Source organism: Notolepis coatsorum (assembly GCF_963971535.1).
Source record: "Notolepis coatsorum genome assembly, chromosome: 10".
Classification (NCBI taxonomy): Eukaryota; Metazoa; Chordata; class Actinopteri; order Aulopiformes; family Paralepididae; genus Notolepis; species Notolepis coatsorum.
This window is the reverse complement of record NC_140174.1, coordinates 135,148,522-135,171,005: the sequence shown is the minus strand read 5'-3', so window position 1 is coordinate 135,171,005 and position 22,484 is coordinate 135,148,522. Positions and strand designations below refer to the sequence as shown.

At 43.7% G+C, this 22,484-nt stretch overlaps 1 protein-coding gene across 1 annotated transcript; it reads right to left on the bottom strand.

Annotated features, from left to right (window-relative positions):
* Positions 1-162: 162 nt before the first annotated feature.
* Positions 163-22,348, bottom strand: bag4 (BCL2 associated athanogene 4). Its single transcript, XM_084322872.1, has 5 exons — positions 22,031-22,348; positions 21,363-21,482; positions 16,223-16,456; positions 14,835-15,164; positions 163-2,169 (listed from the first exon to the last, which is right to left on the bottom strand). The coding sequence occupies exons 1-5, from the start codon at positions 22,169-22,171 to the stop codon at positions 1,684-1,686; spliced, it is 1,311 nt and encodes a 436-aa protein (XP_084178998.1). The 5' UTR covers positions 22,172-22,348; the 3' UTR covers positions 163-1,683.
* Between the last annotated feature and the right edge of the window lie 136 nt (positions 22,349-22,484).

Sequence of the window (22,484 nt, the reverse complement as noted above, 5' to 3'; positions counted from 1 at the left end):
GGAAGCAAACTTAACTTAGAAAAAACAACATTCATTTGACCACAGGTTAAAAAGGTGTCCTGACATTTAATAAGTTCCCAGACTAAGCTGCAGTCATGTCTGTATTAGTCAGGCATATATTCCCATCTTGTGATGGAAACATGCATTACATCAGATCCCAGTCTTGTCTTTAAACTTAACTTTTACACATACCTTAAAGTTTACAAATAGATATTTGTGCCAAATAATATTGAACGTAGAATAATGCTAAACAGGGAACATTTACAGCACAGAAAATAAACAAATACGACAAATGTTTTATTCCATGCAAAGTTAGATATCTTTTTTTATTATTTTTTTTTCTAACGATATAAAAGCTCCCACCAAATTATGGCACTCTTTTTCTGAATAGACATATCAAGCTTTTAAGACTTGTTTATCCCACAAGCTGTTTTTGGTGCAAACTAGACTTCATATAATAAGGATGTATTGTTCTTTGAGAAAAGAGGTCACACGCCAACATCATGTCCAAATATCGTGACCCAACTTGCCCTCGAGTATAAAAAACATCAACTTCCTTTAAATCTTAAATTACATCCTTCCCTCGTCCCACGATAACATGGATTGAACATTGTAATTAATTACAAAAATACAGTTCCCGTCTTTTACCCCGTTAATCGCATACATGCAGAGTTCTCCTGGAGGGAAAAGAGGATGTAATTCAAAGGATTTCAAGTAATTCTGAATGCTGTCCTTGAATGAATGTGTAATAACACTGTAATGAATACAGATTATAAAGATTCAGATCTAGGACTGATCTAGGACTGATCTAGGGCTGACCCCCCCCAGTCCGGCGCTTGGGAAGCAACTTCTTCCGTGAACCAACGATGACCGCTCTATTCAGAGGGGTGGGGTCACTAGCTAAACGGCTACAATCTGAGCCCAACTGTGGGCAAGTGTTCTCAATTAAACAGTGGTCGTCTTGGACATTATGCGAGGGAACATGCAGCACTGAATACCAAACGAAAAAGAAAAACATCTGCATTTATTCCTGTCGTGACTTGGAAGGCTGTGTGAACATGGGCTACTATACGCATTTGAGCGAGGCGAGTGACACAAGGAGGAAGCTCGAGACTGTGTGAACGGGCTGCGAGAACACACGGCTGAGGGAATGCTCAAATTGGCCTTAGAATCTAGAATTGGATTAAATAATCCCAAATCCAAAAGGGGACAGCATAAAAAAAATAAACTGAATCTGTGTTAGAAGTGAAAGACAACTAAGAGGAATAATGTGATGGTACATAAACCATCTTCCAGTGACTCGATCCTACATTTATGTTGACATGAGCTTGGCAGAAAATGACCACTCAAGTGCTAATTCTGTCAGGTTATGTCGACTCAACCAACACAGTCTTGAGGCCAAAGTCAGATCATGTGATATGTACAACCACCAGCTCATTAGACTCCCAACAGCAGAAACTAGCTTGGAATGGCCCGATTCCAACATGACACTCCTAACACATCCTTGCCCATGCCCATTTGTATACACATTTACATCAAGGTAGTGGAAAGGTCTCATAAGGATAGGGTGTTCCAAGGAACAAGTCTGATTGAATCCAGTCCCTCAAGTGTCTGTGGAAGATTTGGGACAAGAAAAGGTATCAGCAGGACTCGTCCAACCCACAGAACCAAAAGAAGTCCATCTCAGAAGGCTTTTTTTTCCAAGCGGTCAAGTATAGCCTGGATGTTTTGCACCGCCTCCTTGCGGGCCAGTCTCACAGCCTCCTGTCCTTGGGTCTCCACAGAGTCCAGCACGAGCAGCTCCTTGGTCAGCAGTTCTTCCAGATACCGGTAGCTCTTGTCTGTTTTTTTGCCAACAAACTCATCCACGTCCTCCAGCAGCAGGAGCACCCGGGCCATGACCAGCTGGACCTTAGCCAGGCTGGGGTTATCACTCAGGGGCATGGGCCCCACCAGACCCTGGGGCTGGACTGGAGCTGGACAAGGAGCAGAGGGCGGAGGCTCACCCTGTGATGGATTAGGCTCCATTGGCCCACCTCTCCCTGTTCTGTTGTACATTTGGGGAGGAGAACTAAAATCTACAGGCTTGCTGCTGGGGGGATTGGGGGACAGGGCTGGTCTGGGTTTAGGTCCCACCTGTGGGATGCGTTGGTGTTGGTGCAGTTGGTCCTGGAGAGAGAGAGAGAGAGAGAGGGGGGAAACATTTAAAAATTAGAGATTTGGCTCAAACATTATTATCTAAACAGATCATAGTATGGTATACAAACACCTTTCACATTTCTTTTGTTATTTTCTAAAAAAGTTAAACAAAACAAAACGTTATTCAGATAAAAGAAAGTCCCTGGCCTGGTATGCCAGTAGGATTCACAAGCCCAAGTTACAGGAATGTTCTACTTTATTCTATGCTTTCAATTTCAGATAAAACATTCACCGTAAAAATTGCACCAAGCAGTGTGAACATTACAGTAATAAAAATATATATACATTTGAAATAAAATGTAAAATATGCTGCGCAGCAAAACAGTGCACACAACGCGCATCAAGTCCAGGGCCCTGTTCCTCGTACCTGGCTAACTGAGTTAGCCGGATAATTTTCAGCATAGCTTGACTTAAGCCAGACATTTCCGTTCCCAGACGTCGGATTTTCTAAGTCGCTATGGCAACAGATCCAAAAGTTTGAACCTGGTCGAGGGCAGGGTTAAGTTAGCTGGATAAACTGCATGGCCACACCCTCGCAAAGAAATCCCAGCTCGCTTCCTGAAATAATTATCAGTTTATACAACGGCATGCAAATTTCTCGATTCTGATTGGCTGAAACAGTCAATTTACACGTATGTATTCTTCACAATTCCACGCTCCTGGTCCCAGGACCCGCCCACAACCAAATTACAATCACTCCGCCGTGGGATTTTTAGGAAAAAACAAGATGGCGGACAATAATCTTTAACAAATGGATATGTTGATAGCGTCATATCATAACGACTAAATATAAACCGATTGTCACGGCGAATGTCTTAGTTCTTTAAACAATGTTGGATGATGTAATTGATAAGTCATGAGTCATTGTGGAACAAAATAAAAATCGCGGGGATTGATTGATAAATTTGCATTTTTTTTTTAATTGTTCTTTTCTTTCTTCCTCTTCCTTGCCCCCGACTGCAGAGCTCACTCTCTCACACTGTCTGGCACACTCACTCGGTCGCATACACACCCACACCCTCCTGTCTGCAACGGCGGAGGAGAGTCAGACTGAGAGACATAGAAGCAGCTGGGTGCTGCGCTGTTTTAAGTGAGCATGGCCTATTGAATTGATTGATTGATTGCTAATTTTATTACTGTCCGCCTGGTTTCCAACTTGTTAAGTTTAGGCCCTCTTTCGAAGTTGGTTATGGTTAGAGTTTGTCTTTAGAGCAGGGCGATAGACCACCAGCCCTGGTTCCAAACTCCTTCCAAACCAACTTTGAAAGAGGGCCTAAACTTAACCAGTTGGAAACAAGGCGGACAGTAATAAAATTAGCAATCAATCAATTCAATAACCCACGCTCACTTGAAAGGTTTAAAAAATAAAATAAAAAAAATAGGGCGAAGAAAACTTTTTTTTTCCTATAGGGCAAAGAAAACTTTTTTTAATTTGTTTGACCTACTTTCTATAGAAGCATCTAAGAATGAAGTTCTATAGAAAGTAGGTTAAAAAGAAAAGTTGGATGTGTTAGTTGGTTGGATGTCTTAGTTGAAAGACAGATGGATGTGTTCGTTCGTTGGATGTCTAGGTGAAAGACAGTTGGATGTGTTAGTTCGTTGGATGTCTTAGTTGAGAGACAGTTGGATGTGTTAGTTTGCTGGATGTTGCTGGATGTCTTACTGAGAACAGTTGGATGCACTTCCGAGCTGCTTCCACATGGAGGCAACTCTCTTTTTTGTTGTTGTGGGAACTACTTTTTGTGGCGGATGGTTTTTTCAATAAATCTTCGATTAATGTGTGTTTATTGTATAGCAATAAGGTTGGATGAATGTGGCAGTTGTATAAAAGCATTACACCACTTGCAGTCGTGATTTGTAAAAAATAAACCATGCCTAGGGGGGTCTAACGACCACCCCTAGGCATGGTTTATTTTTCACAAACCACTCCTGCGTGTGATGTAATGCTTAAGTAGATCCCATTATACCATTCTGAATTATGTTTTTGTGCTTCGTTTTTCTAGAGGGGGCTTTTGAAATGTAAAATAATAGACCTAAAATGCTGATACTAAATTTACTTTGTCCTATATAAGGCACGTCATAGTTATACGGATACGGCGCTCGCGACAGTTATTTTAATAACGGACTAAACGAATCATTGCAAATGTGAATCCCGCAGGGATATTTTTTATGAATGAAACCTATCTGGCGTTTGGCTCCGATTAGTTTAATTAAGCATTACATCACGCGCAGGAGTGGGTTGTAGGGCTGGGCGATATGGCCTAAATATGATATCACAATATTTTCTGACCTTTCGGCGATACACGATACACATCACGATGTTTTTCTATTTTTCCCCAAACAATTCATTATGAGGCTTACCAAGACAGTATTTGAGTTTGCAAGCTAACATTAAAGACAAAATAAAATACCCATGCATTTAGCATTTTTATATTATATATTAGATTTAGATTATTGGATTATTAGATTATATATTGCATATATTTAGCAATGAGATATTATATGATTTAGATATGAAATATGATGAATTGAAAATGGGGGACCCTGATGTAAACAAGACGAAAGTCTTTCTCTGGTCTGCATCCCCTTAACAATTGTATGTATTGAGCTGTACTGTACCCATTCTGCAATATGTTAATAAAGTTTTAAATCAATCAATCAATCAATAAATAGCATTTTAGAATTTTTATGAAACTACTGTATATTTGTATGTCTCTAAATGTTTTGATGAATTGAAAATAGAGGACCCTTATGTAAAAAAGCCGAAAGTCTTTCTGGTCTTCATCCTCCAGTCCACTGTTGTTGTATTGAGCTGTACTGTATTGTACCCATTCTGCAATCTGTTAATAAAGTTCTCATTCATTCAATCATTCAGCCGGCAACAGAATAATTTTGATTGACAGTCGAGTCTGCCAATTACGTCACACCGCTTGCACCCGCCCTGCTGTTCTTAGCACCAATCGGCAAGCGCTATTCGGTTTTTACTTTCTTGAATGTCCTCCATTGATTTTGACGAGAGCTCCAAAACGACGACAACGTTAGCTCCCCGCGGCCGACGATAAGATTACCAGCGCACCGCAGCATGACTAAACGAGGCATAATGATTTTACTGCAACGAATGTTATAATAAAAGCCTTTCCATACATCTGTCTGATTGAACACTTTATTAACAGACAGAATGGCCACAACTCAGCACGGGCTGAGATAGGAACGAGTAATGCTTGCTATCTATGTCGTCTTCGGACGTTGCTATGTTCGGGTAAATACGCTGATGTTATTGAACGTGTAACGATATAACGTTAATGCCACAAAACTAATGCCTTTGTTAACCACAAGTAGTAACTTTGATGCAGTAGTGTGTGTGTGGGGGCGGCGTTGTTCAAAAGTTTGAATGTGTGGACCAGATTGACGCGACACAATCCTCTTGGGCAAAACATCACGATATCCACGATACGTTAAACGATACGTTAAAAAAGTGTATCGTTGGGCGGTCAGGTGGCGTAACGGAGATTGCGTTCGTCACCAACCCCGGAGCGGCTGGATTCGCCTGTTCGAATCCAGCTCACAGCTCCGGGGTTGTCACCAGCTTGGCTGGCCGTTCACACTAATACAATTGGCAGTATTAGAGGGTGGGAGAAGCTAGCAGGGTGGGTCCGGGTCGTTGTAAACAGCGACTCCTACAGTTCGGTCGGGGCGCCTGCTAAACGCGGATAGGATCTAAGTGGGATAGTGTGATCCTTCCACACGCTACGCCCTCTCAGTGAGAAGCCAGGTGAAAAGAAGCGGTTGATTGGCTGGACGTGTGTCGGAGGAAGCCTGTGGTAGCCTCCACTCTCCCAGACCGACTGTGGGGGGTAAGTGCGCAGCGACCAGGAAGGGGATTGGGAATTGGCATAACGACTAACATTGGGATGGGAGAAATTCGGAGGAAAAAGGAGGGAGAAAAAGATTAAAAAAAAAAGAAAAAAAAGTGTATCGTTAATGAACTGTACCCGATATTTATATAATATCGTCATATCGCCCAGCCCTAGTGGGTTGTGACAATTAGACCATGCCTAGGGGTGGTCATTAGGCCCGAGGCGCAGCCGAGGGTCGTTAGACCCCCCTAGGCATGGTCTAATTGTCACAACCCACGACTGCGCGTGGTGTAATGGCTTTTATACAACTGGCACATTCATCCAACCTTATTGCTATACAATAAACACACATTAATTGAAGATTTATTGAAAAAACCATCCGCCAGAAAAAGTAGTTCCCAAAAAAAAAAAGAGAAGTTGCCTCCATGTGGAAGCAGCTCTGAAGTGCATCCAACTGTTCTCAGTAGGACATCCAACAAACTTAACACATCCAACTGTCTCTCAACTAAGACATCCAACAAACTAAGACATCCAACTATCTTTCAACTAGGCATCCAACAAACTAAGACATCCAACGGTCTTTCAACTAGACATCCAGCAAACTAACACATCAAACTTTTCTTTAGTTTTTAACCTACTTTCTATAGAACTTCATTCTTAGATGCTTCTATAGAAAGTAGGTAAAACAAATTTAAAAAGGTTTTCTTTGCCCTATAGGGGGATTTTTTTTTAAATTTGCCCTATATATGGGGGGGGGGGGGGGGGTTATTTGCCCTATAAGATTTCTTTTTATTTTATTTTATTTTTTTATTTTTACTTTCTATAGAAGCAGCTGGGAGGTGCGCTGTTTTAAGTGAGCGTGGGTTATTGAATTGATTGATTGATTGCTAATTTTATTACTGTCCGCCTTGTTTCCAACTGGTTAAGTTTAGGCCCTCTTTCGAAGTTGGTTAAGGTTCGAGTTTGGAATCAGGGATGGTGGTTTATCGCCCTGCTCTAAAGACAAACTCTAACATTAACCAACTTCGAAAGAGGGCCTAAACTTACCCAGTTGGAAACAGCTAATTTGATTACTGTCCGCCTGATTTCCAACTGGTTAAGTTTAGGCCCTCTTTCGAAGTTGGTTAACTTAACCAACTTAACCACTTGGAAACAAGGCGGACAGTCATAAAATTAGCAATCAATCAATCAATCAATCAATTCAATAGTCCACAAGAGCGCACCTCCTAGCTGCTTCTATAGAACGTTTTTTTAAAGAAATTTGCAATTAATCAATCAATCAATTCACGCAATTTTTATTTTGTTCCACAATGACTCATGACCCATCAATTACATCATCCAACATTGTTTAAGCAACTAAGACATTCGCCGTGACAGAATAGTTTTTCATTTAGTCTTTATCACCATTATCCTTTCGTAATGTTTCCGGTCCGGCTTGTCCGCCATCTTGCTTCCATTCCTAAAACCACGAACGCGCATCGATAGTAATTCGGTTGTGGGCGGGTCCTGGGACCAAGAGCGTTGGGTTATGAAAAATACCCACGTGTAAGTTGACTGTTTCAGCCAATCAGAATCAAGAAATTTGCATGCCGTTGTATAATATTCTTCGCTGTGTATTGCTTAACGGAGCGCCCGGATTGTGTTTCATTCAATACATTGAAGCGTCTATGTGTGGATTGTGGATATGAATTATGAGGAATCTGACTCTGTGGATTGTTTAATTGTATCACTCTCACTGTGACAGTGTCACACGTTATTGTGATATTGTAACTGGGTTTAAAATATATGATGGTTTTGCGCAGATTAAAACCTGATTAATAGTGTAACTGCAAGCCTCCCTCCAAGCCTCTCTTTGGGAACCATGTATTTATATAGTACATAATACCTAAGCACATACAGTACAGATATCCTCATAATATAATTTGTATCAATTAGATATACTATTTGAGATGTTTTTATCCTTATTCTGAAAGAGTTGAACTAATTATTTTCGCTAGCAAGATCTCATTTGATTATTCATTGCATTAACACATTCCCTGCCACGGTTATATCCATCAATGTAGCCTCACTGCCACCACTCTAAGCCTATGGAGATGTTCACCTTCTTTGCAGGGCTATAACTTTTTAAATTGTATTGCTAAATTGACATTACTATGGCCCATTCAACATCAATTCTCTATCGTTCAGGATGTAGGAACGGTATACTTTTTCATTCATAGATTCGTACAAAAATACCTTCTAGAATATAAGTATGTTTTTATCGTTTTCTGCAATAATTCATAGAACGTGAGTTATAGGCATAAAGGCATATATAGATTATCAATTGCCGTTTATTCCCGATACACGCTATATTAAAAAATTCAACTGTATATGATCCTATACGTTATGCATCATCATACGCGGATGAAAGGGGGGGGGGGGGGGTCGTTTATAATTCCGTGATCGTCAGTAAATTAGGGATGCACCGAAATTTCGGTGGCCGAAAATGGCCAAACATTTTTTTTGGCCGAAAGAGTTTTTTCACCGAAAATATATCACCGAAAGTCAAAGAACATAAACAACCTGTAACGTAACGCGTGTTGTTGTGATGATGTAATCAGAACGCGTCTTCAGTCATTACATGCGCTAACGTGAGCTCTTCAGTCCTGCGTTCAGCAGCCTGTGATAACTCCTCTTGGGACTTGCGCTGTTTCTATGTAAACTCTGCGCGCAGCGCGTCCAATAAATGCGTCGTTAACATGCTTTATATGCTCGCCATTACTATATGCCCGTCGCGGTTAAAAACCTTAACTAACGTTAGCGTTAAGCTAGCTAACAACGCTTCAGTTCCTCTTTCAATCGTCTTTCTTAAGCGACGTCATCCCCCGCTAAGAGTCACGGGAGATGTAGTCAAGTCAAGTCAAGTCAAGAGTTTTAATTGTCACGGCATACAGGTATACAATGAAATGCGGCTGGTCTTGCCCGCGACGATGTGCAATACAGTGGTACAACATATAATAGAATCCAATAAAAATACAGTGGTACAACATATTAATAGAATCCAATAAAACAGTGCAATAAACAGGTACATGGTGTGCCATCTCGGTATCTGTACATTAGTATTTACAGAGCATATAGGACATGCTAGGTAGCTTTAGTAGTGCAATACACTGTTCCTGATGTTATACTACTTTAAAGTGGCCTTTCCTCTGGCCATAAGTGTGCGTGTGTGCGGCATGAGTGTTAAAGTGGCTGCTAGTGTGTGAGCGTGCTCAGCGTGCGTGTCGTGTATGTGCTTGTGTGTGCTTGTGTGTGGATAGTTCAGTTTCTGTGTCTCTCAATGTTCATTGTTCAAGGCTCTGATGGCCTGGGGGAAGAAGCTTAGCCTAAGCCTCTCCGTCCTAGTAGCTGGGGTTCGCAGGCGTCTGCCTGACCTCAGCAGCTGGAACAGGCTGTTATTGGGGTGGTGGGGGTCTTTCATTATCCTGCAGGCTCTGGATTTGCACCTCTTGTTGTATAGAGCCTGCAGGGGAGGTAGCGCAATACCCGTGGTACGCTCGGCTGAGCGCACCACTCTCTGTAGGGCCTTCTTGTCCTGTGCCGTGCTGTTCCCATACCAGGCAGTGATGTTTCCGGTCAAGATGCTCTCTACAGCTCCTGAGTAGAAGGACTGGAGTATCTTCCCCGATACTCTGAACTTCCTTAACTGTCTCAGGTGGTAGAGGCGCTGCTTCGCTTTCTTTACTACTGTGTCTATATGTGTTGACCATGTCAGGTCCTCTGAGATGTGGACCCCCAGGTACTTGAAGCTGCTCACCCTGTCCACGGTAGCCCCGTTAATCATCAGTGGTGTGTGTGTCTCCTGCTGTCCTCTCCTATAATCCACGATCAGCTCCTTGGTTTTACCAATGTTCAGGAGCAGGCTGTTGTCCTGGCACCAACGTTCCAGTACCTCAACCTCCTCTCGGTAGGCCTTCTCGTCGTTGTCCGAGATCAGCCCCACCACCACAGTGTCGTCGGCGAACTTCACTATGGAGTTGGAGCTGAACTTGGCCACACAATCGTGTGTGTAGAGTGAGTACAGCAGGGGGCTTAGAACACAGCCCTGGGGGGACCCGATGCTCAGGGTGATGGTGTTGGAGGTCTGACCCCCCACCCTGACCGCCTGGGGTCTTTCACTCAGAAAGTCCAGTACCCAGGCGCTCAGGGCGGAGCTCAGGCCTAGCTCGATCAGCTTGTCCACCAGTCTGGTGGGGACTATGGTGTTGAACGCTGAGCTGTAGTCAATGAACAACAGTCTCACATAGCCCCCCTTCTGACGGTCAAGGTGGGAGAGAGTGCTGTGCAGTACCTGGGAGACCGCGTCATCAGTGGACCTGTTTGTCCTGTATGCAAATTGCATAGGGTCCATATCACTGGGGAGATATGGACCACAGAGGTGAGTGCCACCGGTCTGTAATCATTTGGACATGTTGGGGAGGGTTTCTTCGGTACAGGGATGATGGTAGACATCTTGAAGCAGGCAGGGACTACTGACTCCGCCAGGGATTGATTAAATATGGCGGTGAACACCGGGGCAAGCTGGTTTGCACAGGACTTAAGTATGCGTCCTGTTATACCATCTGGGCCTGCAGCCTTCCTGGTGTTCACCTGCATAAATGCTCTTCTCACACTGTGTTCCGACAACGAGAGAGCGCCCCCGCCCCCCCGCGGTTGCCCCCCCCCCTCCACAACAGCCGGTGCGCCAGTGACGTCACTAGCCAGAGGGCTAGCGGCGACACTGTCTACACCGAACCGAGCGTAGAAGGAGTTGAGTTTGTCCGCGAGAGAGGCGTCGTCGCTCCCCATTGAGGGGGCGCTGACTTTGTAGTCAGTTATTGTCTTCAGTCCCCTCCACAAGCCTCTTGTGTCGTTTTGTGCCATTTGTGTCTCCAGTTTCTCAGCATATGTCCTCTTAGCAAGTTTAACAGCCTTGCGCAGAGTGTAGACTGAAGCCTTGTACTCTTCCATATTTCCTGACTCTCTGCCCAGGTTATAAGCCGTGGTGCGTGAGTTTAGGGCTGTTCTTATAGTGCTGTCCACCCAAGGTTTCTGGTTTGGGAAAACCCGCGCCTTCTTTGTGAGGACAATGCCGTCTACCACTGTTGTTATGTAACTCACAACGGTATCAGCGTACTCGCTGACGTCACTGGCGCTTCCTTTAAACATGTCCCAGTCTGTATCCTCGAACGCGTCACGGAGCGCGGCCTCTGATTCGTCAGACCACTTTTTTGTCTCACGTGACACGACGACGTCACGCGATCTTTGTTTGTATGCTGGGATTAAAAAAATTTAGTCGTGATCGCTCGCGCTTGCAGAGCCCATCAGTGGCGGAGCCGCTACAGCCTTGTAGGCAGCTCTGAACGGGGTGTAACAGTGGTCGAGTGTGTTCCCCCCTCTTGTGGAGCAGGCGATGTGCTGAAAAAAGGTCGGCATCACTTTTTTCAGATTTGCCTGGTTGAAGTCACCAGTCACTATCGTCGCGGCTTCCGGGTGCTTGATCTGCCGTTTGTTGATGTGGTCGTGTAATTCCACCAGCGCTTTGCCAGTATTTGCCTGTGGGTGGATATACACGACGGATATAATGACCGCGGTAAACTCACGGGGTAGGTGGTACGGGCGGCACAGGATTTGGAGATGTTCCATATCTGGGGAGCATGAACTTGAGAGGACATGTACTTCCTTGGGATTAACCCAGAGATTGTTCGTGAGGATGCAGACCCCACCTCCGATGCTCTTCCCAGAGGCTGCCGTGCGATCTGCTCTCAGGACGGTGAAATTGTCCGATGGAGAGACGCTGATGTAGTAAATACAAGTCCTTCCATGTAGGCTAGAACGCAGTGAATTATGACAGTAGTTCAAGTTTCTTTATTAGTTGTCATACAAAAATACAGAGTACTTTTATATAAAATGCTTACTGCTATTCTCCCTCTTGTGTGTGCAGATCTTTATGCAGTTTTAAAGCACCATGGCTTTGTTCTGAATGCACTTGGTTGTAGTTATCCTACATAGAAAAGAAAATGCACTTTGACTTTTATTAATATTATTTAAGTTAAGTTTTGCCATAATCATGTCTTTTGTCATAATCAGGTAGCTGAACAAAAAAAAAAAACATTATATATATATATTTCTATTAATCATTTTCGGCCTTTCGGCATTCGGTTTTCGGTATCGGTTTCGGCCAAGAATTTCCCATTCGGTGCATCCCTACAGTAAATGCTTTATGTAGTATGGGTGATCTATTGATCAGATCGGTTTGCAGTGAAAAGAATAAACAATTGGGCTGAAAATAGCGTCCTCTTACCGTGCGTCAATGAGACTGGCGGTGAAAGATCCCAGGTATAGGACGTCAATCGCCTAGGTCCATTTCCGGTTTGCATGTCGCAATAAACGCCGAAATCATATCGATTATTAAGTTTATAAAGCGATCGATATGTACTATAGTGTCTGTCGGGAGCCTTGCGACAATATCGGCCGGATGAATTTAATCGACGCACAACAGCCATATCCTGTTTACCAGTGTAACTCGCCCGACCATCCACCAGGCGGCGGTATTGAGGCGTCGTTTTTTTGAGCCGTAGGGTCCAGCTGCAGCGCCGGAGGTGTATATATGAATTATGAATGCCATGGCGAAAAAATTTAATATTGATCTCAATACCGCTATACAGCGTGGTTTGGCAGACAACGCATGGCCGGCAATAAGAACGCTGTACAACGTGATTGGCGGGGAATGTGTTAAGCCTACTGCCAGCAGGCAAATTTAAAGAAATATAATCTGATTGATTGGGGTAATGAGGGACTTAAAATTAGCCTATAGATTATGCATTTAACTTGTCCGCGAGGCTATTGAGCCGTACTGTATTGTACCCATTCTGCAATCTGTTAATAAAGTTTTAAATCGGGGAGCTCCAGTAGCTCACCACGTACCGCGAGTGCTATTTCAGCGCCGTGGACAACCGTGCTCGTCAAGTCTGGTTAGAATTAACGAGACTGAATCAGCGTTCGAGGAACAGGGAAAGCCTGGATTAAAACATCCCGTTAATTGAATCTGGATAATGAGACTTTTGATCGACTTAGTTGAACCAGGTACGGGGAATAGGGCCCAGGCTAGCAAACGAGGCAATATACATTGGCAAGCGAGGTACCGCAGCGTTTGTGTGGAAACACCCGTTTCCAGGTCAAATTACCTGGGGCCCGTTCCCCGTACGTGGCTAACTGAGTTAGCCGGATAATCTTCAGGATAACTAACTTGACATAAGCAGGTTTGTAGCAGGTTTGTCTAAATCACTATGGCAACAGATCGAAACATTTTAACCTGCTCCAGTGCAGGTTTAGTTCAGTTAGCTGGATAAACTGGCCACTCCCTCACAAAAAAATGCCAGCTCCCTTCCTCACAGATCCCATGATTATACCATTCTGAATTATGTTTTTGTGCTTCGTTTTTCTAGAGGGGGCTTTTGAAATGTAAAATAATAGACCTAAAATGCTGATAATAAATCATATTCAGCCTATGGATTTACTTTGTCCTAAATAATTTGATGAATGAATTTGAGAAAATGCATTTATCTGTTCAGTTATATGATGATGAACAAGAGGGTGATGAACATGACTGGTATTCCAAAGGTTAATCAATTCAATGCATGTATGGATGATGTCCGAAACAGATTAAAACCTGATTAATAGTGAAACTGTTAATAGCCTCCAAGCCTCTCTGACACCGTTATTTCAGGGGTCGCACCTTGAAACCATGTATTTATATAGTACATGATACTTAAGCGCATACAGTACAGATATCCTCATAATAAGTATCTATTAATTCGTATCAATTAGATACTCTTTGGGCTTGTTTTTATCTACTTATCCTGAAAGAGTTGAACTAATTATTTTCGCTAGCAAGATCTCATTCGATTATTCATTCCATTAAGCCTACTGCCAGCAGGCACATTTAAAGAAGTGTACTCAAGTCTGGTTCGAATGAACAAGAGTGAATCAGCCTTCGAAGAACAGGGATAGCCTGGTTTCAATCATCGGGGTAATTGAATCTGGCTAATGGGACTTTTGATCGACTTAGTTGAACCAGGTACGGGGAATAGGGCCTGGTGGAATGGGAGGCAGTATACCTGTTGTGGACCCCAATGAGACACAAGTTGTAGCAGTTATGTCAACTTACATTTAGCCTACATAAGATAATTAGCCTACCTTGCCATGACAAATCGCGAGTTAGCCATGCATGATGAAATTATAATCTCTTTCCCTCACTGGAAAAAAAAAGATGCAACTCCTTTAGATGTGGGGCAGCACTGGACAGCACGCAAGCCTGACGTGTTGCTTGAAAAGAAAGTACAGTGAAGTCCGTGTTATATTAGTTGTTTTGACCACCGACTTATAGAAGTGAATTTCGTTTTATATTAGGTGGAAATACATTATTATTATTTTTAAATCTCCAATAACATATGCCAATACCACATGAACAAAGCATGAAAGGGCACATTCATGTATTTATAATAGATGGAGACATTTACAGCATTCCATTTCTATTTTTGAGAACCGTGGCCCAAAAACCAAGTCACTTGGGCTTGGTGAACCGTTCCGTTACACCCCAATGAAATAGCATATATTCCACGGCAAATATTTAACGATTGGCCCAGGGAATTTGATCTGAGAACCAGTGTAAATTTGTGCTGATGAGCCCTGCAATAATACAAAGGAATCAGACGACTGAACTCATCCAAACGGTAGCAGCAGCAGCAGCACTTGTACCTTTGGTTGATAAGGGGGTGGGGCACCACTTCCGGTCCCTGGCCATGCTGGGGGATGTTGGGGGCGAACAGGGTTGCCATAGTGACTGTGTGGAGGCTGCTGGCCAGGCTGCTGGTCAGGCTGCTGGCCAGGCTGCTGGCCAGGCTGCCATTGCAGTTGTTGTTGGTGGTGGTGTTGGGGTTGGTGTGAGGGCGTATATCCAGCGTGGCCCCACACCTCAGCCTGTGGTCTGGCCTGAATAGCCTGGCCAGTGGGGTATGGGGGGTTTGGGGGCATTGCATGACCACTCTCGGCATAGTGGGGATATGACCCTGGAGGATATCCTGGACCCTGTGAGGAGAGAGTGTGAGAAAAGAGGTGAGAGTGTGATGTGGGTATTTTACTTGTTCATAGGGAGGCATCTATACCAATTTAACACCGGCAATACCAATTATGAGTCCTCCTAACCCTTTAGAACTGAACATTCTAATGATGATGGGACTATGGCTATTCATTATGTTATGCCAATGGTCTTGGGACCAACTTAGTGTCCTCAATAATCCAATGACGTCAATATAGGTACAGTCATAGCCATAGGCTCCTAGGAGTTGTGCCATTATTCACCATCTATGGAGTAGCTACGAGATTTGTCTTTTGATGTCATCACAGCTAGTCTTCCCTCTCTGGTGTTCAGCTTAAAGAAAGACTTGTTCATATTCACAAGTCAAAACAAAGCTGTACAATATTGTAGAAATAACATTATTACATTTTATTTATCTTACAGTGGATTTTACCTTTAAGTATCATCCGTTACCAAGTACTGATCCAAACTTACTTTTACTTGTAAATTTAGACTTGGACCATTAGTTTGGGGTCAATGATCAAAAATGTATATATGCATTTCTCTCAATTGGCCTATCTCAAGCCCCGTCTTATTTTCTTGATCCTCCAATCACAACAGTTGCTTCCCTCAGACAAACTTCATTATAGGACATGGATGAGAAGGGGTTTCAGATTAGGTCCATTAGATAAATCTAACATCTTTCCACCAGCATGTGTGGAAAGACAGAAAAGCAAGTGGCTTTGCTTTGATTTCTGACATTACACATAGCTGTTGGTGTTAGTTTGGGGCAATTCTACCAATACCCTGTTTTTGCCTGGTATCAACCCAAATTCCAATACAAATTGTTGGGAATTACAAGCGATCATTACCCTTATTCTTAATGTCACCTAGTATGCCCTCAGTAAACAGCGCCAACCAGAGAGAACCAATTGACCCATCTCAAAACCTGCCCTCTTTTCCCGACCCTCCAATCAAGAAACGAGGGTGGGGTTCGAGATAGGTCCATTGTGCAGTTATGCTAGGCTTTCTTCCACTTCGCCGTGGCAACTGTTTTAATGAAACGCACCCCTTGACAGTGAGGACCAGGGTAATGATGATGCTGCTGGGAGTGTGGTTGCCCGGGGCCGCCCGTGCTCTGCTCAGCGGGACAGGCCTGGTTAGGATAGGGGCCTGGAGCCTGCCTCGGAGGCATCTGGTCAGCACAGTAGAATGGGTTGGAGGGGTGGAAGGAACTGGCGGAATACTGGCCCTGTCCTGCACTGTAGACACCGTGGCCGTTTGGATACGTTCCTGGCATCGCCTGCAAAGGGAAAACATGGAATATAATGAGTGATCTGCGGCATGGTCATGCTGGACCTACAAAAGGCCTTCGACACTGTCAATCACACCATTCTGGTCAATCAGTGAGCTGGATGCAATCCTACCTGGAGGGGAGAGACAGATGGTGGAGGTAAATGGTACCCTATCCCCCCCCCCTCACAGTGAGCTGTGGTGTTCCACAAGGAAGCATACTAGGACCGCTACGGTTCCTAATTTATGCAAATGACATGTCGTCAGCTTGTGACTGAAACTTGTTCCTGTTTGCGGACGACTCAGCCCTGCTGGTCTCTGACAAGAACAAGTTACAGGTTGAAAAAACCCTCAGCTCGGAACTAGGCAAAATCTGCATATGGCTCGCTGATAACAAACTATCATTACACATGGGTAAAACAGAGTCCATTGTCTTCGGTTCAAATAACAAACTCAGCAAGACCGACGGCTTCTCAGTTACAGTGGGTGACAATATTGTCACAAGGAAAGAAGAAATTACCTACCTGGGTTCCATCCTAGAGGCAAATCTTTCCTGTGACAAAATGGCATCCAATGTAATAAAAAAAGTCAACCAACGAACTCGATTCTTGTACCGGATCTCCTCACTGGTAAACAAGAATACCCTGAAGACTCTGGCAGGAGCACTCATTCAAGGGTACTGCGACTATGCTTGCACCTCATGGTACCAAAGCACCTCAAAAAGCACTAAAAACTAAATTACAAACATCTCAAAACAAACTGGTCAGACTACTGCTTGACCTACTCCTAGAACCCACCTCACCCCTGCCCACTTTGACAACCGTAGGGATGCCCCGATCACGTTTTTTGCCACCGATACCGATCACTGATCGTCGTGAGCCATATCGTCCGATATCGATAGTTTTTGATTAAAAAAAAATTAAATTTATTTTATATAAAACTTTTTTTTTTTTTATAAAATATATATATTATATAATTAGACTTGTACTTGTATTATCTGCGAGACATCGCCACCACGCAACAAGCTCCACTGTCTGTGTGTACTCTAGTAGCCTCCAGCTACGACCAGGATTCTCCGGAGCTGCAGCTGGACCTATACTCGAGTAGCCTCGAGCTACGGCCAGGATTCTCCTGCGCTGCAGCTGGACCCTATTGGTATAACGTTCCTGTGCTCAGCAAGCCCTCAGCTCGAATACGCGTCGAATCAGTGTTATAAGACATTGATATCAGGAGCTATCTGTAGCTACTGCTAGCCGGATATATAACGTTAATACAACGCCTCAGTGAATTATTTAGTTCAATGGGACATTTCGTTTTGAACAGTGAACTAACTTGCGCTAACGTGAGCTAACAGAGTATCATACACGTCTCTACTAGACTATTGCTGGAGCATTTGTTGATATCAGGAGCTAGCCGGCTAGATACCGTTCGGTTAGACAATGCCTCATCATGTATTAAACTAAAAGTGAATAGTTGACTGGGTCATTTTGTAACGTTAGCTCAGGGAGACGCCGTCCTCCCGTCCCACTAGACTAGACCCGTGTTTACATGCGTCCGGGAGGGGCTGGAGGGATGAGCAGACGCCGCACCACCCGGTGTCTGAGAGAGAACTCAGCGACTGAGATCGGTTTTGACGATCGGCGAAAATAAAGCATTATCACTGATCACCGATCGCATATTTATACTGATTATCGGCCGATAACGATCGGTGGCCGATCGATCGGGGCATCCGATGGCTTAGAGTAGACGACAGAGTACAGCAACTTGCAATGGGCCTGGTCTACAAGATACACTACACGACCAAGGTATCCATGTACACAGGGACCGAAACTAAAGCCCGCTGCCCGCCAGGGGCGGTCTGTTTTTACCTTTGGCGCATGACACTTAGAGGGCTGCCCGCCGTGTGGCGTGTAGACGTGTAGTTCATAACGATACTCTTGTGCGAGTACAGATTATAGCCGCTCGTCTTTTTTTTCTCCGCCGCGAGATCGTTAAAAAACTACAAGTCCCACATTGCACTCAAGTCAACGGTCCAATCACAGTAGAGTGACGTGACTGGTTTCACGAGAAAGAAAGCAAATGACTAATCGGAAGCTCTCATTTGGCTTGTTTACTTCCGTCTGCTCTAGTCTATATCAGACCTCCATGAGCTAACGTTACTGTTTAAACAATGACCCAGTCAACTATTCACTTTTAGTTTAATACATGACGAGGCATTGTCTAACGGTATCTAGCTGGCTAGCTACTGATAGCTGCTGATATCAACAAATGCTCCAGCAATAGTCGACTCGAGTGCTCCGTTCCCTTGTTAGCTAGCTTAGCTAGCTCACGCTAGATCCATCTGTCCCAGTAAACTAAATTGTCTTAACGTTATCTACCGGGCTAGCAGTAGCTACAGATAGCTCCTGATATCAATGTCTTATAACATTGATTGAATGCGTATTCTAGCTGAGGGCATGTTGAATGTGATTTGACAAAAGAACCGTAACGTTAAATAGGGTCCAGCTGCATCGCCGGAGAATCCTTGCATGCTGAATGTAGGGTCTAGCTGAATATAGGGTCTAGCTGCAGGGCCGGAGAATCCTTGCTGGAGCTGGAGGCTACTCAAGTATACACTAGGGATGCCCCGATCGATCGGCCACCGATCGTTATCGGCCGATACTCAGTATAAATATGCAATCTGTGAATTCCGATAATTAGTCATATTCGCCGATAGCGGAAACAGATCAAGCGAAGCTCTCACTCGCTGTCTGTCTCAGACACACACGACCTGCAAACTGCCGCTGCTCCTCCTCCCTAGCCCCGCCCGCCCCCGTGTAGAGTTTGTAAACAAAGAGGTGCGGCTCCTCTGCTCGAGTCTGTAGTGCACTGCATTCGACCTGCGCTAACGTTAGCTACCTAGCTATCGTTACTGTTTAAACAAAATTACCCAGTCAACTATTCACGTTTAGTAGGCATTGTCTAACGGTATTTAGCCGGCTAGCTACCGATAGCTCCTGATATCAACAAATGATCCAGAAAGTCTAGTAGTTCATGTTCATACCTCAGTTAGCTTGCGTTAGCTGACGTTCGTTTACTGTTCAAAACGAAATGTCCCATTGAACTAAAGTTCTGTCTTAACGTCATCTAGCCGGCTAGCAGTAGCTACAGATAGCTCTTGATATCAATGTCTTATAACATTGATTTAATGCGTATTCGAGCTGAGGGCTTGCTGAATGTGAAATGACCAAAGCACTTAACGTTACCAATGGGGTCCCGCTGCAGCGCCGGAGAATCCTTTTGAGCTGGGCTACTAGAGTACACACAGACAGTGGAGCTGTTTGCAGATAGTGAGCATTTTGACTTGTTGCGTGGTGGCGATGTCTCGCAGTCGCAGATAATACAAGTACAAGTCTAATTATATAATATATATATTTTATAAAAAAAAAAAAAAAACTTTATATAAAATAATTTTTAATTTCTTTTTAATCAAAAACAATCGGTATCGGATCGGTATCGGCCGATATGGATCACGACGATCGGTGATCGGTATCGGTGGCAAAAAACGTGATCGGGGCATCCCTAGTATACACACAGACAGTGGAGCTGTTTGCAGATGGCAAGCATTTTGACTTATTGCGTGGTGGCGATGTCTCGCAGATAATACAACTACAAGTATGATTATATAATATATATTTTATTTAAAAAAAAAAATGTATATAAAATATATATATATTTTTTTTTAATCAAAACAATTTTGGCAGGTAAGAAATATGCTTGGCGGGTAGACTCTTCCCATCTACCCGCCACTGGCCGGTGAGTCAAAAAGTTAATTTCGCTCCCTGCATGTACATGTCAAAATACTTCCCAAAAGTCAGTGAATACCACGATCACAACACCAGAGGGAGCTCCACAAATCATGTAAAACCCAGATTCGGCTCAAACAAGGGACTAAACACGTTTCGCAATTATGCCACATCAATGCGGAACGCCCTACCCAAAGCTGTAACGGAATGTGAATCACTACCCACTTTCAAAACCACTCTCAAAGAACACCTACGGGAGACTGCAATTCGAAACTGGCCCCTGTAAATGTCCTAACCCAACCTCCTCCAATGTACAGTAAATGACCAAGTATGGTTGTCAATATGCCAATGTACAGTTTTGCTTGTACAGTTGTAGTGTCCCCCACCCACCCCTCCTACCCAACCCCCCCCCCCCCCCAATGTACAGTCCCCCCCACCCACCCCCACCCCACCTACCCAACCTACTCCAATGTACAGTTTCTACGTCAAATGTTCTCTTTTCTGGACTCTTTGTATCACAAACAGTACTGTATTTGCAAATCTGGTATGTCATAAATGTATAGATGTAGCAGTATTGTCTATCTGTAGGTGTATGTTATGATGAATTGAAAATGGGGGACCCTGATAATGTAAACAAGACGAAAGTCTTTCTCTGGTCTGCATCCCCTTAACAATTGTGTGTATTGAGCTGTACTGTACTGTACCCATTCTGCAATCTGTTAATAAAGTTTTCAATCAATCAATCAATCAGATCTGTAGATATTGTATGGATTGTGGGTGTTTGTGCATGTGTGTGTGCCTGTGTGGATTACACACTTGTGTTTATGTGATGATGGAGCGAGAGAGACTCTTGAGTGTGTAAGGGAGAGAGAGTCTGGATGAGAGACAGATAGATAAAGAGAGGCAGGATTAGAGAGAGAGAGAGAGAGAGAGAGAGAGAGAGAGAGAGAGAGAGAGAGAGAGAGAGAGAGAGAGAGAGAGAGAGAGAGAGAGAGAGAGATGAGCAAGTCTAGGACATGTCATGTCAAAGTCATGGAGAGGTGAATGCACTTAAAGAGTCTATAGATAAGCAGCGAATCTCCTTATATAACCATGGATTTGAGGACCCGATTATGTAACATGAACAAATACCTGCTGATTGTAAGGTGGCTGTACGTCTGATCCTGAGGGATGGGTATTTGCATAGTGTCCTGTGGAATGGGACTGGGGATACCAGTAGTTTGAGGGGTAGCCAGGATACTGCGGAGCGTCCTATTTAAGCACACAACATTTGGAGAACCCATACAAAAGTCATGTTAATGTTAACATGCATAATCTGAATGAAAAATAAAAAGGCTCTATAGAGCGTATAGTCATATAGCCTAACAATTGTTACTAGCATTTTTTTTTAATTATACAAAACAATTCTAACTGCAGAACATATGGAATACAGCGAATACCGCACTGATCCACATGAGTGTGTGAATGGTTTACGAACATGTAACGGGAGTTTGCAATCTGACGCCACAACAAGGAAAGCTAGGCCGCGCTCTACGTTTAAAAACATAACATTACAAACTATAAGTCATAATGTATTTGAACTCGCTACAGTGCGATTAGCAATGTTGTCACGCCAGGTGCGTGCAAACTGAGGCACCAGCTAGCTAGCGAGAGGCAGCTAGCTAGATTACATAATGATGGACAGTGGACAGCTAGCCCCTGTACTAGCAAAGCTAGATAACGTTAGCTGAACAATATTATTTTGTAGGGCAGTTCTTCGTGACATAATTGGTTTACGTCGACTGTGTCCAATCACTTACCATGGTGTTATCCCAGTTCACGTTATTATTCTCCGAGTTGTAATTCGAAGGCCAGCAGCCAGATTTGGGATTTGACTGCATTTGATGATGATGCATCACCCAGGCGGCACTTTCCCCGGCAGTAGTCCCGTCGTTCGCCATAACAAAAAGAAGAAGATAAAAACTTTGTAAACGCTTGTTAGTTGGTGCTACCGTCTGTCTTAGACCATATCTATTTATGACTGCTGCCACAAACAATGTTGTGTTTATTCTAAAGATGTGTTCTTAATGGTTTGATAAAAAGCAAGAAGTAATGAATGACATCTAGCTCGAGCAATCCTGTCCTGTCCCTTTAATGAGTGGACCCTCCTCGCGTGTGCGTCACTAGAACGTTTGCCATTTCAACCAATAGGCGACACTATGGAAGGCTGTCATGTGAGTAAGGTATATCTGCAGAGCCGCAAGCCCAACGTCT

Excerpts from the sequence above, each read along its gene's own strand:
- bag4 (XM_084322872.1), bottom strand. The coding sequence starts at position 22,171 with ATGGCGAACGACGGGACTACTGCCGGGGAAAGTGCCGCCTGGGTGATG. Across the intron at positions 16,457-21,362 it reads AGCCACCTTACAATCAGCAG|GCGATGCCAGGAACGTATCC; the intron begins GTATTTGTTCAT and ends TTCCCTTTGCAG. Across the intron at positions 2,170-14,834 it reads CACCCCCTTATCAACCAAAG|GACCAACTGCACCAACACCA; the intron begins GTACAAGTGCTG and ends CTCTCTCTCCAG.